At 46.3% G+C, this 17,255-nt stretch overlaps 1 protein-coding gene across 1 annotated transcript in view; it reads left to right on the forward strand.

Moving 5' to 3' along the window:
• The first annotated feature begins 713 nt into the window (after window positions 1-713).
• EPHA8 (EPH receptor A8) overlaps window positions 714-17,255 on the forward strand; it is a 137,305-nt gene continuing 120,763 nt past the window's right edge. Inside the window, 4 exon segments of the mRNA XM_077190422.1 lie at window positions 714-756; window positions 759-802; window positions 9,135-9,223; window positions 9,225-9,316. Of these exon segments, the coding sequence (XP_077046537.1) occupies window positions 729-756; window positions 759-802; window positions 9,135-9,223; window positions 9,225-9,316 (253 nt within the window). The 5' untranslated portion in view covers window positions 714-728.

The following is a 17,255-nucleotide window of genomic DNA, read 5'->3' on the forward strand; positions in this document are numbered from 1 at the left end:
ATAGTGACACTTGGGATGCTCAGCCCCTGGACACTCAGACCCTTGTGTCTTTTCTGAAGCTGTTTCAAGACACAAATCCTGAGCCGAGGGTGGCTTTGCTGGAGAGGGAACAGGGCAGTGGAGAAGCCCCACAGTAAGCAGGTAGGAAATTGGGTGCAGGTAACACCCAAGCAGGTAGGAAATTGTGAAAGTGTGGAGGTAACATTACAGAGAAACCCTGTATCTGGATGTGGGAGGTTTATTATGTGCTGGCCAAAATCCTGGAGCATTTCTGCCTGTAGCAGGAGGTGTAGCTGCGCAGGGCTCCCCCCACTGCTGCCTGGAGGGCTGGATTAATGGCTGGCAGCCAGTGTGAGTACAGCTGAGGCTTGGGGTTGAAAACTTCTTTTTACTCGAGTTTGACACAAAACAGTGGCCTTGCAAACCTGGTGTTAACTTCCAGCTTGCTTTATGGCTTTGTGCTCTGTTAGATAAATGAGACATTTTCCTTTCACAGAGTTTAAAGAGAATAGTAAAGTGATTTTCCTCTGCTGCTTGTACTTGGGATGAGCTTTGCTATTCACTTAGATCTTTCAGAAAGTCTCCCTTGCTTCAGGAACCTGTCAGTTTTTTCAGACAGACTTATTTCTTCTCTTGTGTTTCTGAATCTTTTTCCCCCAGAGAGCATAGCTGATGAAGAGATGCTGACCGCTCGCTTGCTGTGCTGCAGGGAGGAGCTGATCTGGAGCATGATGCAGCTGAGCCCCATCAGAGAGTTTTGGAGACAGTAGAAGAGGGATTCCTGACTGCCTCAGAGAAGGGGGTAAAAAAATCTGAAATAGGCAAACTGTGTGGACAGGGTGGGCTGTGTGTGTCTTCAAGGTAGCATCGTACACATAGTTTACCAGATGATGGGCAAGCCTCACCTGGCCCTTCTCCCTGCCTTCTGCACAGCATCGACTGCACGTGTGTGGTCTCAGGTCCTTCTGTGCTGGACTGTGGGAATAGTGAAAACTGAGCAGTGAAGGCAACCTGGAGACCAGGATCAGTGTCAGACTACCCCTGCAAGGGGAGCCTGGGCCAGAGGAGGTACCTAGTTCTCCTCATACCCTGAAAAAGCCTTTTTGGGAGCAAGGACAAGGTTCTATAGGGGAGTTTGAACAGAACCACTAACCACCTCTCTGCTACCTGCTTGTCAGTTCCTGGTCATCAGCTTCCCTTTTGGCTGTCTCCCACTTTTCTGTCATTTTTGCAACTCTTACCACACAGTTGCCTGTAACATCTACTAGAGCATCTACTAAATAATTTGGTTTTATTTCTTATGTGTTGCAGGCAGCAGTTGGTGGGGAGGACTGTTGCTTTCCTTTTCTGTAAGCAACTGCACTCTGTATGCTGATTTGCAGAAGTCATAAAGGACAAAACGCTGTTTATAACCTGCTTTCCTTTGTCTTTGAGGGGAGCTAGCTGTACCCCGTGCAGCTGGAAATTACAGGGTGACCTCACAAGCTGTGATCAGGATGCAGCTTGACCTCCTGTCCTAGTTTGTCACATCACTGAGCTCCCCTGACACAGGATTATAGTAAGTGGAAAGTTTTGCTCAGTGGCACGAATGATCTCTGCTTTCTGTCTGAGTAAGCCTGACCAGAGCCACAACAGGTGGGCCTGAGAACTTCAGCCCACCTCATAAGCCCCTCAATTAAGGTCTCATGGTCCCTCACCACATCCAGCATGGAGAATCCCTGAGAACAGGCACAGATTGGAATAGGGTACCTAAAGAGGTACTGCCAACAGAGGCATCTGTCCTATCTTTGTGGGCTGGGGTATGACTGGTGTGACTGGGGTGTGACTGGTGTCTGATGAAGTTTTGCCTCTGAAAGCACACAGCTGAGTCTGGAATGGAGATGTTAGAAGAGAGAGCAGGGTGTAAGTATAGCAAAGGAGTTGGCATCTGCTGGGGGCATTGTGGCTGTCAGCAGAGACCCATGTTGGGGGCCTGGAGCTGAAGCTTCATCGGCAGTGGGGAGATTAGGATCTTCATATATGCCTGTTCCTGTTGCAGTGCAGCCTTTCTTTTAAAGGCTTCACTTTTTCCCTGCTCACTTCTCTTTGTCTTCATAGAATTAGATGGTTAAAATTCAGCAATTCTTTTTCTCCCTTCACATTGAAAAAACCAAACACAACACCCCAATAGTAAACCAAAACCATTCTGCAATCATAATTCTGCTTCTTGGGAACAGGATACAGCCTGTAACTGCATCATCATGTACTGCCGAGCTCCTGCTTCATTTGGTGGAGGAGCAGTGTTTCTTTTCATTCTCACCAGTCACTGTCTGCTCCGTTTGCTACAAAGCCCCCAAACCCTGCTCCAAATATGAAATCCTGCTCCTCTCTATGGGATCCCTTCATGCTCTTGTTTCAGCCCACAGTTTCCATCAAATGACAGATCTGTTTGGGGAGCACTCCAGTGAGGCTGTGGGCAGAGCTCTGTCCTGCTGCAGCACAAGAAAACAAGACAGAAATTGCCAAGCGTAGACTGACCTTGGGGGGTTTATTTGCTTAATTGCACTCCTTCTTCCCCAGACAAGTGGGAAAGCGTTTAATTATTCCAGAAGTTAAACTGATAAAAATAATGGGTCCATGGCATGTATGTGGGTGGAATCCCCAGTGTCTCAGGTGTAGGACTGGGAAAGCAAACCTGGAACTAACAGCCATCTCTGAAGGTTTTGTCTTATCTGGTTCATCCAGTGTTGCACTGGAGATCTGGGCTGGCAGGGATGGGGTCTAGTTCTCCAGAGGTTCATAAAGATGAGCTTTCCTTTTTCTTCTCACTATCACTGTGTCATTAGCTACACACTTATTCAGCAAGACAAGTAGAGTTTCTCACAGAACAGCCTTTTTTCATGGCAACAGGGTTCTTTCTGTACCTGGTCCGAGCTGTGCAATGGAGCAAGTTTGAATTTCTTTGCTGGAAAACCAGTACATGATATTTTATGAAGCATCTTTGTAAATCTCTGTTTTTTCTGGATAACTTTTGAATATAGCCTTTCTCTTTTTTGAGTGCTTAATTTCTGTGGCTTTTTTGGTGTTTCTGTAATTGGGAAGGGACAGAGGATTTGGATACAAGTTATCACTTAAGAGAAATGAAGTGGATACAGAGTGGGTAACTTCTGCATGGTGCACCACACCGCTTAGTTTGTTTCAGAGCTCCGTGATCATTCCACAATACAGCATTGAACCCAGAAAATCAGAGTAGGTAGTAGAAACATCAGCCTTTTCCTTCTGTTTAGGCTCTCTTTTAGAAGGCACCTGGGTATTCTGAGCTATGTGGTTTCTCTCCCTTTTGACTCCAGTGCCTGCAGACCTTGATGCTCAAACCAAGCTGCTTCAGAGCTCAGACAGGTATTAGGGATAGTGCAAGCAGGTTGTTGGCCACTGCAGGAATTTTAACTAGTTACACTGGTGATGGAAAAATCCTACTGCAAGCAGAATTGGGGGATGTTTTCTAATTGTCTCACCTGGTGGTGTCAAAATAAGTCTTAAAATGTCACTGCTGCATCTCCCACTGCCAGGGACATTTCTTCTGCTTGGGAGCAGTGGTAGGTTACTGCTGGAGCTCCCTGAAGAATGCTGCTCTTGTATATCTTCTTGTGTTTTCTCAGAAGAGGACTTCAGACTAAGGGATCTAGAGGCAGGTCAGTGTGAATTAAAGAGGAAAATACATCAGCAGGTTCACTAGCAGAGTTTGGTCTATAAAAGGACAGATCTTTAGAAATGAGAGAAACTAATTAAGGAGTTCAGGTGCTCATTAGAGCGCAGGAGGAGCTGTTGGATTAGTTTCTTTTATGTTTAAGGTAGGGGAACTGTCTGAAGTTTGCATCCTGAATGAGAGAGAAGATCTTATATGAGCGGTTATATACCTGAGTGAGTGAATAACTTGAGGAAGAGCTTTAGGAAGTTCAGGGAATGGCTGAAATGTCTGACAGGCAAACAAATGTACTGTGGAGCTATGGAGAGGCTTGTGGCACATCAGGCTGCTGGACATCACAGCAGATATTGTCTGACCAAGAAAAAAATAGAAGAGAGGAGATGACCTTGGAAATTCATGGTTTAGCTTGGAGCCTGATCTAGGAGAAACACAGAAACACAAATTTCCTGCAGGTAAAGGAAAATCACAACTCAAATGACATCCCTCAACAATCCATTAGGACCAATCTGAAAGCCTTCTATGATGGCAAGGCAGGATGGGTTGACGAGGGGAGAGCAGTGGATGGTGTCTACCTCAGCTTCATCAAGGCTTTTGATACGGTCTCCTGCAACATGCTCATAGGTATGCTCTGACAATGTGGGTTAGATAAATGGACTGTGAGATGGATCAAGAACTGGCTGAATGGCAGAGAGTTGTGAACAGTGGAATAGAATCCAGCTGGGGGTCTGTAGTGAGTGGCATTCCCCAGGGATCAATACTTATTCAACTTATTTATCAATGCCCTGGATGGAGGGATAGCCTGAGCAGGTTTGGTGATGATACAGAACTGGAGGGAGTGACTGATATACCTGTAGGCTGAGCTGCCATTCGGCAGGACCTTGATAGGCTGGAGAACTGGGTGGAGAGAAACTGAATGAGGTTCAGTAAGGGCAAGTGTAGGGTCCTGCACCTGGGGAGGGATAATCCCTAGTACCAGAACAGCCTGAGGGCTGAATAACTGGAGAGCATCTCTGCTGAAAAGGCCCTGGGAATCTTGGTGTGTGACAAGCTGTCCATGAGCTGGTAGTGTGTTCTCTCAGCCAGGAGGGTCAGTTGGATCCTGGGGGGGCATTGGGAAGACTGTGACCAGGTCAAGGGAGGTCATCCTCCCCTTCCACTTGTCCCTGGTGAGGAGCACCTGGAGTGCTGTGTCTGGTTCTGCCCAAGAAGGACAAGGGGCTACTGGAGAGGGTCCAGCAGAAGCTACAAAGGTGATGAGTGGCCTGCAGCATTTCTCTTTTGAGGAGAGACTGTAGGAGCTGGACCTGGATAGTCTGGAGAAGACTGAGAATGGATCATTAATGCATACAAATATCTCAAGGAAGATGCCAAGAGGATGGTGCCAGACTGTTCAGTGCTGCTAGGTGACAGAACAAGTAGCTATGGCCAGAAAATAAAACATAAGAAGCTCCACCTCAACATGAGGAAGAACTTATTTTCATTGAGGGTGGCAGACAACTCTAACTGGCTGCCCAGGGAGGGTGTGGAGTCTCCCTCTCTCTGGAGACAGTCCAAATCCCCCTGGACGAGTTCCTGTGTCACCTGCTCTGGGTTGAACATGAGGAGTTGAACTAAATGATCTCCAGAGGTTGCTTCCAACAATAACTATTCTGTGATTCTGTGAACAGATGGGAAGAACTGAGAGCTGTGCTATGCAAGTGACAGAAGGCTTCTTATTGTTCTCCAAGCTCAGAGTGGTCCCAACAGTTGATGAGCAGGACATTTTGGAGAGAAAGGCAGTGATCTGAGCTCTTTGGGACAGGCAGGAGAGCACATATAGGTGAAACTTGTAAGGGAAAAAAAAAAAAGGGGGGGGGGAGAAAATGCAGTAAAGGATATCGTCCTGTTCTGCTATAAAAGGGGGAGGATTCTTCTGATAGATTTCTTGGACTAAAATAAAGTACAAATGCAACAGTATATCTGAGAACTGTTTATTGATAAAAAAGGTTAAGTGTTACTCCTAAGGGGGATAGGAAAAGGAGCAGAGAGAGGAAAAGAGAGAAGGAGAAAGAAACAGAAGACAGGGACAGCATTACCTCAAGAACCCAGGTGGTCTGTCGGCATCAGCTTAGCAGGCAGAGCGTGTGTGCTGTGAACCGCGTTGCGTCTCCGTAGCTCCTCTGGTGGGCCAGGCACGATTTCCAAACAGTAGCAGACTGCGTGTTCCTTCCTATCTCGGGGAGAGCGGGCTGCCGTGGCCACGGGCGCGTCCCTGGAGCAGCCGCGGGTTTTGGGGGTCGGGGCGCGGCGGCTGTGGGCGATGGTTGCGGCTGGGTGCAGGCGGCGGCGACAGGCCGGGCACCGGGCACTAGCACAGCCGGGCTAGCGCTGCGGCAGGTCCGTGCGGCGGCAGCGCCCCAAACACAGCGGCAAGCAGGCTGGGGCTGCGGGTGCGGCTGCGGGCGCGGCTGGGTCAGGCTGGCGGCGGCCGTGCCTGGGACGCATGAGGGCCAGCTGGCTGCAGCAGCGGCTGCTTCACTGGGGAGGCAGCAGAGCACCAGGTCGTCGCGATGGCGAGCTGGTTTTTCGGGAACGGTGAAGCAAGGAAGCAGGACCACAGGGAAGAAAAGGCGAGAAGGAGGGAGGAGGGCTGAGCGGACCCTACAGGCAAACCCCCCTCTCTCCAAGGTACCCAAAGCAAATGGGGGCTGAATAACTGGAGAGCATTTCCAGTTGTGTCTGGGGGAGGTCCTGTTGTGTTGCATTTAGCTGCTTTTGTGTGCTAACGTTGCTCCCATAGTCTCATTTCCTGGGCATTGGTCGCCGGCACCCGGGCATTTGCCCCACTGTCAAAATGGCGGAGTGTGTGTGTGCGTGTGTGGGTGTGAGTGTGGGTGTGCATGTGTGTGTGTGCATGTGTGTGTGTGCATGTGTGTGTCTGTGGGTGTGTGCAGGCGTGCATGTGAGTGTGTCTGTGGGTCTGTGTGTCTGTGTATGTGTGTGTGTGGGTTTGTATGTGTGCGTGTGTGGGTGGGTGTGCGTGCGTGTGTGTGGGTGTGTGGTTGTCTGTGGGTGTGGGTGTGCGTGTGTGTCTGTGTGCGCATGTGTCTGTGTGTCTGTTGTGTGTGCACGTGTATGTGTATGTGTGCATGTGTGTGTCTGTGTGTGCATGTGTCTGTGTGTGGGTGGGTGTGGTTGTGGGTGTGTCTGTGTGCGTGTGTGTGTGTGTGTGACTCACAGTCCTATCGTGGAGGCCTTCTCTGCCTTGATTGGCTGCCAGGCGAAGCCTTCCTGGGGACAGGGTTGCTAGCACATGTACAGCCCCTATAAGAACATAATATATGTTCCGGCATAAATAAAAATCAGACTGGTCCCTCTCAGGTGTTAACTAAATTGCTTCTGCTTGACCTGGGTTCTTTATTTCATGAGATGAAAATGGGGTTTTTTTTCCTGCGTTGGTCTAGATCTAGAGCAAAGCATTTGAATTTCACGTAAGGAAGTTGTTAAACTAGGAGAAACTGTGATATTGAAAAGGATGCATTTCTTTGGGAGACAACCACAGATTGTGCTGAAGGCAGGACTCACAACTTGTAGCAGGCACTAGTGGGATTCTTGGTACTTACTTAATATTAATTAATATTATTACTTACTTCATATTAACATTATGATGTTATGGACACAAAAATACCAAGGCATGTTTATCAAATCTTGATGATGAGCACAATCAAAATCTTTTGTCCACACAGAGGAGGATCTGCAAGAGAGAGAAGAATGAATGGTGTTCAGTTTTGAGCCCCTTATGACAAAAAAGTCACTGAAGAGCTGAAGTGTCCGGAGAAAGAGCACAAGGAGTGGCTAAGGGAGCTGGGACAGCTCAGCCTGGAGAAAAGGAGGCTCAGGAGGGACCTTCTCACTCTCTATAACTCCCTGAAATGAGGTCCAAGCCAGGTGCAAGTTGGTTTTTTCTCCTATGTAACAAGTAACAGGATAAGATGAAATAGCCTCAAGTTGTGCCAGGAGAGGTTTACATTGGATATTGGGAAAAATTTCTTCACTGTGAAGGTTATTAAGCGCTGGCATAGGCTGCCCAAGGCAGGGATGGTGGAGTCACCATCCCTGGAGAAGTTTAAAAGATATGTGGATGTGGTACTTGAGGACATGGGTTAGTGGTGAACATGGTGGTGGTGCTAGTTGATGGGTGATCTTGATGATCCTAGAGGGCTTTCCCAGCCTAAATGATTCTCTGATTCTGTATTCCATGAATTCAGTTCTCCAGTTCCATGGCGGGAGAACTGAGTACTGAGAACTGACTGATGTGGCAGTATGAAGTGAAGGGTGGGCGTTGGGTGTGGTAATGAGAACTAAGAGTTAAGACCTCATCCAAAATTTCTCTTCCAGTCTGGTTCAACAAAGGTGAATTCATACTGGAACTTGACAGATATGCAGTGGGAAGTCTAGGGGAGTGTAGAAGCTGTTTTATAAGAGGACTTGCCTTATTTAGACAAGGGGAATGAAGACTGAGAGGGAATATGATCATGCTCTTATAATGAAATCAAAGAGGAAGGGTAGGGTAAACGCCTCAGAGAGTTTAAAAGGCTTTTAAAACTAAAAGATAGTATTGGCACATGAACAAACAGGCATACACTGGCCATGAATAAATTTCAGCTGAAAATTAGAAAAATCAGTGGGGGAATGAGGCTGTGGAAGATCTTACCAACCAGGAAAAAGGGAGCAAAAATGTTTTAGGACAGATATTAATAATTTTATAATTTAATTGATAGGACTCTATAGTGCTTATTGACATCAGGGAACTGGGCTGGTGCCCTGCAAAGGTTCTGCTCAGGAGCACAGTGCTGGTGGAAAGGAGGTCACTTGTATTTGCCAAGTGCCTCTCCCTTGTAGGAGCCTTAGAGGTATTTTACTGGCATCCTAGAGCTTTTCCAAACTACTGCGGTTGCATCTCACATAAGAGATGTTTCACATGGCCTTGTCAGAGAAATAATAATTCAGTTAATAGCTAGCTGCTTATTTAAATAATAAGAGTATTTTCTTCTGGCCATCAATTTTTTGATGGCAAGCAGAACAATTGCGGAGACAAGCGAAATGAGACTGACAGTTTTAAAAAGTATTCACTAAAAATATTACATGAAATGTTGCTTTGAACACTCTCTTTAAGTCTACTTTTGTTTTTTTTAAAAAGTAGTTTTTTTGCTCGTCAGCCACTTCCAAGAGCTGGACTTGGTGGAAGAACCCACCAGGTTTGTTTTCAAGGTGACATGTCTATTACACCTCGGCCATGTTTGGGTGTTCCTGTAACTGCCACCCTATAACCCCTTTCAGTTAAATTGTGTAAGCAGTGGGTAGGGATCTAGAGCAGTATTGTGGTACTGTTGCTGTTTTTCTGATCTCTGTTCAGATGCAGGAGGTTGTAGGAAGTTGTCACAGTTTTGTGGCTGTTTCTTTGTTACAGGTAGCTTTGGATTGCTGTGAAGGCAGCTCTCAGAGGGAAGCCATGGACAATCTGATCAGGAAGGTGGATGAAGAGAAAACCCTGAAAGTGGAAACTTCTGGAGGCTGTGAAAGCATCCTCCCCTGGACTCCAGCCTCTGCTGGACAACTTGGTGGCAAGAGCAAACATCTCTGATGGTAAAGGTATGAGTAAACTAAACTTCCATTGGTGACTTTACTCTATGGTAGTGACTGCCTTTGAAAACAAATACCTAAAACTTCCCCTAAGCTGGAGTTGTCTTTACATTAAATACAGTGTCTTATTTGGAATTCCTTGTGATTGGGGAAGATGGCGGGGGGGGGGAAATTTATTTGGGCTGTGCTTCTTTCCTTGATCCAGGTAGCATTTCTGCTTATGTTGGTCACTGACTCGTGGTCTCCTGTGTGGAGCAGAGTGTGCTGATGGGAATCCTACACTTAGTGTCCCCATTACACATCACTCTGTTGGATGGCCAGGCCACTCCTCTTACTCGTTTTGGTGGGATTTTATTGTTTGCTGCCTGCCTGTGATGGTTCAGGGATTCAGGAGCCCCCATCTTTTGCCTGGTGGGACAACCTTCCAAGTTTAGATGGGTTTAGGCACACTCTGAACAATTCAAATCAAGAGACTCTAAAGTCATATAAAATTTAAATCTAAATTAACATGCAGTGAAATGTAAATGAAGATTTAATAGAAAGCAAAACTGCACTCATAATGCTGATAATTTCCTCTGTAGCAAACATTCCCAACAGGCACTTGGCTTTGTCATTTGTTAAGCACGATTGCTTTCTCAAAACACCAGATTCCCAGCATGGTTAATTATCTTGTGGTAATACCCATTCCAAGGAGGGGCATTACTTAATTACACAGAACTGAATTTCATCAAATTGCAGCTTGAACAAACAGAAGCACAGATATTTCTTATGATGAAAATGAAGAGGGAGGGGATGATTTGAGTCTGCTGGCAAGTGATGAATTAACTGGTGGTATCTTTGGTGTCCCATGCTGTACAGCTAATAGGGAGCAGGAGGTCCTGCACTGTGGCACACGGCATGTGCTGGTTCTCGAGATCACCTTGGCATGGTGGCAGAGCAGTGAGTGCATTCATAACAACTCAATTTTATGCCATAAAATCAGAAACATTCTGATGGGAGCAGAAGGAAAATATTGCATCTGTGAATTTCCCTTGTCTTTCCTGGGGATCAGATTGATGTGTCCAAGAAGTCTTTTTCAGGGAGCTGTTCATAGTAGCTCAGAATCTTCCACTGCATATCCCCCCAGCCTGCTATTGCTTCCTTCCTATCCCAGAGAGTTTTCTCTTCTTACACGGCACTGTGTATTTTCTGGGTCCCAGAGATTTTACCTTTTTTTCCCAAGCTGTTTCTGCTTTTCTCCCAGGTAGTGCTGTGGGAATGATGGATTGTTCTTATTGATACTGAACCAGAATGATTGAAAGACACAAGAACAAAAATCATGCATGGATGTCTGGGATGAACTACAGGTTTTGGGTTTGATTTCTCCCACTGAGGTACAACTGTGCCTCTTCTTCAACATAGTAACTGCAATGGTGGTGAAAAAATCCTTTCCAGATTAATATATTTGCCAATTTCCAGTTTTATTTATCAAGTGACAAGTACAATCCTAGATTACTTTTGGGACACAGTAGATTTTGCCCAAGTCTCTTCATTATCCTGAATAAACACTGTTCCTCTTCCTGACTTAGTCTATCATGTCCTGATACTGGGGTGTCTTTAAAGGGTTGGGGTTTTACTCTGGAGTCATCATTTTTCTGATTCATCAAGGCAAACTCAGCAGATCCAGCTTAGAATTAGACAGGAGAAAGGAATGAGGTTAAAGTTACATTTTTTTTTGATGTAAGAGGGAGAAGAAGGTGCTGCAGCTGCTTTGCAATTGCAAGTCTGGTTTGTGTGCCTTTAACATTTTCACCAAGGGCAACTCAGTCCACTGGGTTCTTGATTACCTTGGACCACCTGAATGTAAAATGTTGGTGTGTTTGATAGTCAAACAAGGGCATGAGAGGGACATGAACCAGGGTATTTCCAAGCTCCTTCTTGGTGGAGTGGATCAAACACTGACTTACAGACCTCTTACAACAAAGCTCTAGTTAAGAGTCAGTAATGGGGTCTTTGTGATTCCACGGTATCAGAAGAGGCTTGAAAACATCTTGAGGTGTTGGCGGTGTTGCCTTCACAGACAAGGTCACGTGTTCATCTGCTGAACACTGAGATTTTCTTCCTCTGGGCTCAGACTGGGACTGATACTCAGGAGACACTTGGGTGCCAAAGATGCATTTCTTTGCACCCAAATTTCTGTTTGCACATGGGGGTAGAAGATAGTCTATATTGTCTCTGCATTGGAGAAGTTCTGATTTGTCATGTTCATCCTCTGCTGGAATGTGAATCCAAGTGTGCTGAGCATAAGGCCCTGAGCATTAGTGACCTAGGGAGGACTGGGTGCCTGGGCCTTTCCTGTCTCCCCTACCTTTGAAGCCCTTTGGGAAAATGCTGCAAGCTGAGCTGTTTGTTTTTCCATTCATTGAATTCAGGCAAATGGAGCCCAGAGGATTATAGGGCCCAACTGTTGAGACAATACCAAGAGAACTTTGTGGAGCTCCTGACAGACACCGAGGTGTTGCTGCAGGACATCTCTGCTGCTTGGAGCCTGACTCCTGCAGAGAAAGATATGAACAGGCTCCTACACTTGTGCAAGCAGATACAGAGTTTTCATCCCCATCTAGGGGGAAATACTGGAATTCCTAAGGACTTGATTTACTACCTGCCATTCTGGGTTTCAGGCAGTCTTCCAGCAGGACTTGGTTTAATGATTCTGTAGTGAGAGTGAGGCAGGCTAATGTATATGAAGCTGAAGATTAGCAACTAAGAGTGGCTGATTTGGGCTCTGAGGAGAGATGCTTGTTCACAGCAAGCTGAGGGAATGGCTGATGTGTTTAGGTTCTAAGTGGTCCCCACTTCAGTTGCACTGTGAGCCAGGTTGGCAGCAGGTAGGACCAAGGACAGGCTGGGTCTGGGTGAGCCTCAGTCATGCCCATGTTCCTTTCAAGTCAGAATATTCTCTTCTAGGGGATTCTGTGTCTGAGTGTGATGCAGGAGGCAGGTGGAAGGGGTCCCTGTTAGTGCCTCCCTAAGAGTCTCTCCAAGGTGATGGAGCAGGTTGTGAGTAGGAGGCTGTGGTTTCACCTGCCTTGTGTTGGCAGTGCTGGAGCAGCAGTCCTTGTCTGTCTCTGCTGTTTGGCAACTGCTGATGACTGTGCAGGAATCTGCATCCCCGAAACTGTTCATGAAGGATATCTAGAAACAACCCAGCTCAGAATTTTTCTTCCTCACAAGTGTCCTCCTACTCTTTCCCTGAGTTTCTCCTGCTGCTGGCAGCAGCCGCTTTCTAATTCCTCATCCCTCCCTGGCCAGTAACCTCTTTTCTTCTAGTGGCTCTCAACACCCATGTCCCTGGTGAAACAGTTATAGCTGGAAAAGCACTTTGGAAAACACAGCTGCTTTGCTTGTGGCTCTGTGCATGCAGGTTTTATAATGAGCAAACCTTTGAGAGCTGGCCGCCATTCTGTGGTAATGGTCAGCTGGAGGCACATCAGTCTGAGAGCTCAGGGCTCATTGGAGGTCTCTGTGCAGCCACCATCCTGTCCTCCCCATAGCCTTGGCTTTCGGTTTTCCTGCTTTAAAACCTAAACTGTACTTGTACCTCTAAATTGTTGTCAAACTCTTACACAAGTGTGAGGAGTCCTCAGTTTTGTGGTGTCTGCAGCAGAGCCTGACTCTGTGTGCTGGCCCTGTGGGCACAGAGATGGGGCTCACTTGCAGCCAGGTACCTCCATCTGATCTCCCCCATCCCCTCTGTGTTCTGAATGGCAAAACCAGTGCCTCTGATCCCTGGTGCATCCAGCCAATTTTCATGTGGCTGTCCTGAGATGAGTCAAATTGTGCCTAGGAATGCCTGTTCTCTGCAGAAGTTAGAACCTCTGTAACTAGGGAGAGAAGAAATCCTGACTCTTGGGAGTACCATGCCTTGCCTTTTGAAGTTGTTACTGTCTCTTTCAGCAACATACCTTAGAAAACCTGATCTTTTTGCCCGAAGTTGCACACGCAGTGAGAAGGGAGGTCTGCAAGGACCTCATGCCAGATGTCAGTGCTGCGATTAGTACAACCAAAGCTTGAATGTGGTAGTTTGGTGTTTTCTGTGCCATGAAGAAGTCACTTCTGTTAACAGCTCAGGTTCAGGTTCTTCTTGGGTTTGTGTTCTTAATACCTTTGCTTTTTATTTTCACCTTCAGTGGCTATCAGTGAGAACACAGCCTTGAGATCATCCTGCGGCATGGCAAGCTGATTTTCAAGCCATCCAGCAAAGAGAAGACCTGAAGGGCTTGGCTTTGGGGTAGGCAAGGCTCAGGGAAGCAGTGAAAGAGGTATGATGGGATGTTCTCATAGCAGGCATGATTTGAGGCTCAAAGCATGGGCAGGTCCCAATGTGCCCACAATGTGCCCTTGAGATCAAGGGTCATTGCTTAAGTTGGGAAGCCATCCAAAGTTGGAAGTGCCCCTTTGCTGAAGTGAGAGTGTGCCGGATATTTTATTGGGTGTTTTATAAAAATGAGGGCCTGCAGGAAGGCTGGAGAGGGACTTTTTGTATGGGCAAGCAGTGACAAGACCAGGCCAAATGGCCTTAAGCTGATGGAAGGCAGATTCAGATTAGATATGTGGAGGAAAGGTCATGACAGAGCACACTTGTCTAGTGCAAAGATGACCATAACAATGCAGTTTGTAGTCCCAGGCTATTTTCTGAGTTAATTTTCTTAGAATGTTTTAATTTAGTCTTGCTCTGTATGCACTTTACAGATAAATACCTCCCTGTGAGGGTCTGACAGCAGTAGGACAATGTTACCTGCTATACTAGTTTGGCAAAGTTGTGGACAATACACATGCAGATAGCAATTTGTTAACTCCAGAACAAATGCAGAGCAATAACCACATGTGAATCCTGCCCTGAGCTGTGGGAGGCTTTCCAGCTGAACCCAATTGTAACTTTGCATCCATCCTTTGAAAGAAAAATGCTTAACTGAATTTGGTGCTTTAATGACAAGGATACCAGAGGGTCATGAAGATAATTGCAGGTGTGTATTCTCCTGGAAAGGATGCAAATGTGACTTGCTCATTCTGTTTGCTTACATATATTTTCATCTGTTTCCCAGCATATCGAGATTATTTGGACTGCAAAGTCCTCTGGGATGTGCACAGTGTGGGTTTTAGCCAAGTACAGGCCCAGTCCATTCCTATTTTCTTACAGTGCCAGAGCTGCTTAGCTGACAAGCAGTGTGGAAATACCATCAGATTGCTGAGGAGTTAGAGGAAAAGCAGTTTGCTGTTAATATGTCGGGGTTTTTTAGGGATAGAAGGTTTGATTACTTCATATGCAAATTTGGGTCAAGGCTGTCGGTCTTTATGAATGAACACAAGTCTCATGGCTTTGACACTTGCCATCGTTTCATGTGTGGCAGGGACAGGCAAAGCCTGTCCCCCATGTGCTGGGGGCAGGTCAGCCTCTGAACCCTGGGCTTGTTGGCCTGCCTATGGTCTTGAGCAGTGAGGAAATGCTGCTGGGGTGGAAGGTGGGAGTGGGTGACTGGGAGCAGGGCACAGGCAGAAGAAACCAAGGATCTCGATTATACAAGCAACATGATGCACAGTCCCCAGGCAGGTGCAAAGGAGAGCTGCTTCATTGCAAAAAGCAAGCCTTTTTAAGCAGTTAGGACATTATCAGTTACATTCCATTGAAGTATAACAAATATAATTCAACCAACCACCATAAACCACAATGTGAGCACGTAATGGTTATATGCTTGTTTTTCTACCTCCAATTCAGCTGAGTCACTTTCCCATAGCCCCCTTCTGCTTAGCCAAAGTAGCAGGCCTGAGCCATGATTCTACAAGGGTAACAAAGCCCTTATTTTATAAGGTTTTACCTATATTCAACACATGATGACTGCTATAGTTGTAGGGTTTGGAGGATGACAGCACATGCTCCACTCCCATTCCTTGCCTCAGTGGTCTCCTGAGAGAGGTCCTATGCTGCAAATCCAATATTCATTCCCAGTTCAGATCTACATTATCTCTTATAGCTGTAGCAAGAGCTGCCACCAATCCAGCTGGCATTTTCACCTGGTCATGGCTTTGATTTCTAGAGAAAGGGTGATTCTTTCTTATCTGCCATTGATTCTGTCACCTTCTGATGCTGCAGGCACTTGTCCCACTCCCCCTGACTCTGTGTGTCTGTGGGATGGGCCAGGGCTGATGCCCTGATGACTCTGGAGCAGATGAGCCAAAAATTCGTGTGTCTGTGAATGTGCAGCCTGAGTGAACTCCTGGACACCTCGGCGTGTGTAGCAGAGGGGCCTGGGGAGTCAGTGTGACTGCTCTGGCAGCTGCTGCCTCTCTGGCAGCAATATCAAAGAGAGCAGACTGCTGCCACTGAGTGGCTTTTCAGGGCTTCAAGCCAAGGTTGAGATGAAATCAAGCAAAAAGCATCATCAAAAGCAAAAGCCTTGGAAAATGTTATTTACTTGGCAAAAACATCTATTCTAGATGAAGTGTCCAGAGGAGGATTGCCAGATAGCAGCTTCTTTCTGGCATCCTACAGATCTTTGCGCTGAATTTCCATATCTTAATTTTGAGGCCAGGCCAGTCTGCTCAGCTCTGACATCACTGCTTACCAGGCCCACATATTGCAAGTGACTTTATGGACCTTGTAGCTTTTGGCATGAGATATGAGTGATAACTTCAGGCCTCATGTCAGGGAGGTGTGAGCTTCCTGTTATAAAACTGAGGAGACCTTACATTTCTGGGAATGTATGTGCTGCATGGAGAGCCATTCCATTTGCACATCCACAGGAAAACAACAGTTTTTGCATCTCTACTGCAAAAAAACTCAAAAAATTCTAGTGATTAAGTTAGGTGAACCAAAGCACTTGGAAGGCACAGAGCATCCCTGTGGAAGAAACTGCATCCATCTCCAACCACGCTCAGCACTGCAAGTAATGGATTGGTTTCTTTGGTGGAGGTACAACATGGAATCTCTTGGCTTCTCCTTTGAACCCTGCTGTAGTCAGAGCACTGTCATTCTTGGCAGCTGGTGCATGCAAGGGCAGGGTTTGGCTCTTTCAGCCAACTCCATAACCTCCTCCCTAGCCTTCTGCTTTCCAGGGCTCTCTACAGTCATTTAGGAGATCGTATTTGTCAAGATTGGTCTTACTCTCAAATATCAGAAATGTGTCAAGAGCTCTATAAAAAAGGCTTTTGCTCTTGTGGTCTTGTTTAAATAAAAAGACATTTGCCATCTCACTGGTAGATTGAAAAATCATTCTTCACTTAGGTCAGAAAAACTGACAGGATTGGTTGAAGGGATGTGGAAAGAAATCTTAGAGGTCATGAGTCAAAGTGACTTTGATAGAACAGGACAGACTGGAAATCAGTTTTCCAGTCTGCTGTTCTCCCTTTATGTGTTTGCAGATTATGGATCACCACTTGGTGTCTTAAGATTTCCAGGTCCATTGAAATATGTCGTCTGGTCTTTAGTTGGTTGGAAATCTGGGGCAGTGGTGCTGTGCGAGGGGACACGGTGCTGAGCTCTTCCCATAGTGAGGAAGGCAAAGATGAAGTTTTTCTAGCACAGGCTGAGTTTTCCTGTACAGTGGCAAAAGGAGAAGTCTGTGCCAGTTTCCACGGCGACACAGTTCCGGGTTCTCATTATAGTAAAGAAGACAAATGTATCTGTTTGTATTTTGATTTCTCCCATACATAGACTTCCTGTGGGTCTTTTCAGTAGATTGAGATCCTGGGTGAATTTTCCAGCTTGTGCTTTTTGAGGTGATGGTGTTAGAGGGACTCGGGAAGGCATTTGTGCTTTCTAAGAAATGAACATAATGAGTGGTTTAAAATACCTCAGGGCCCTGAGCAGAGGACTCAAAAGGGTCATAGCAAGATTATCTGTTCCTTTTCAAAGGGATTGTGTTTGTGAAGTGTTTCTGAGATTTCTTGTAATTAAGGGCTGGATATCCAC

This window comes from Agelaius phoeniceus, chromosome 24 (genome assembly GCF_051311805.1).
Source record: "Agelaius phoeniceus isolate bAgePho1 chromosome 24, bAgePho1.hap1, whole genome shotgun sequence".
Classification (NCBI taxonomy): Eukaryota; Metazoa; Chordata; class Aves; order Passeriformes; family Icteridae; genus Agelaius; species Agelaius phoeniceus.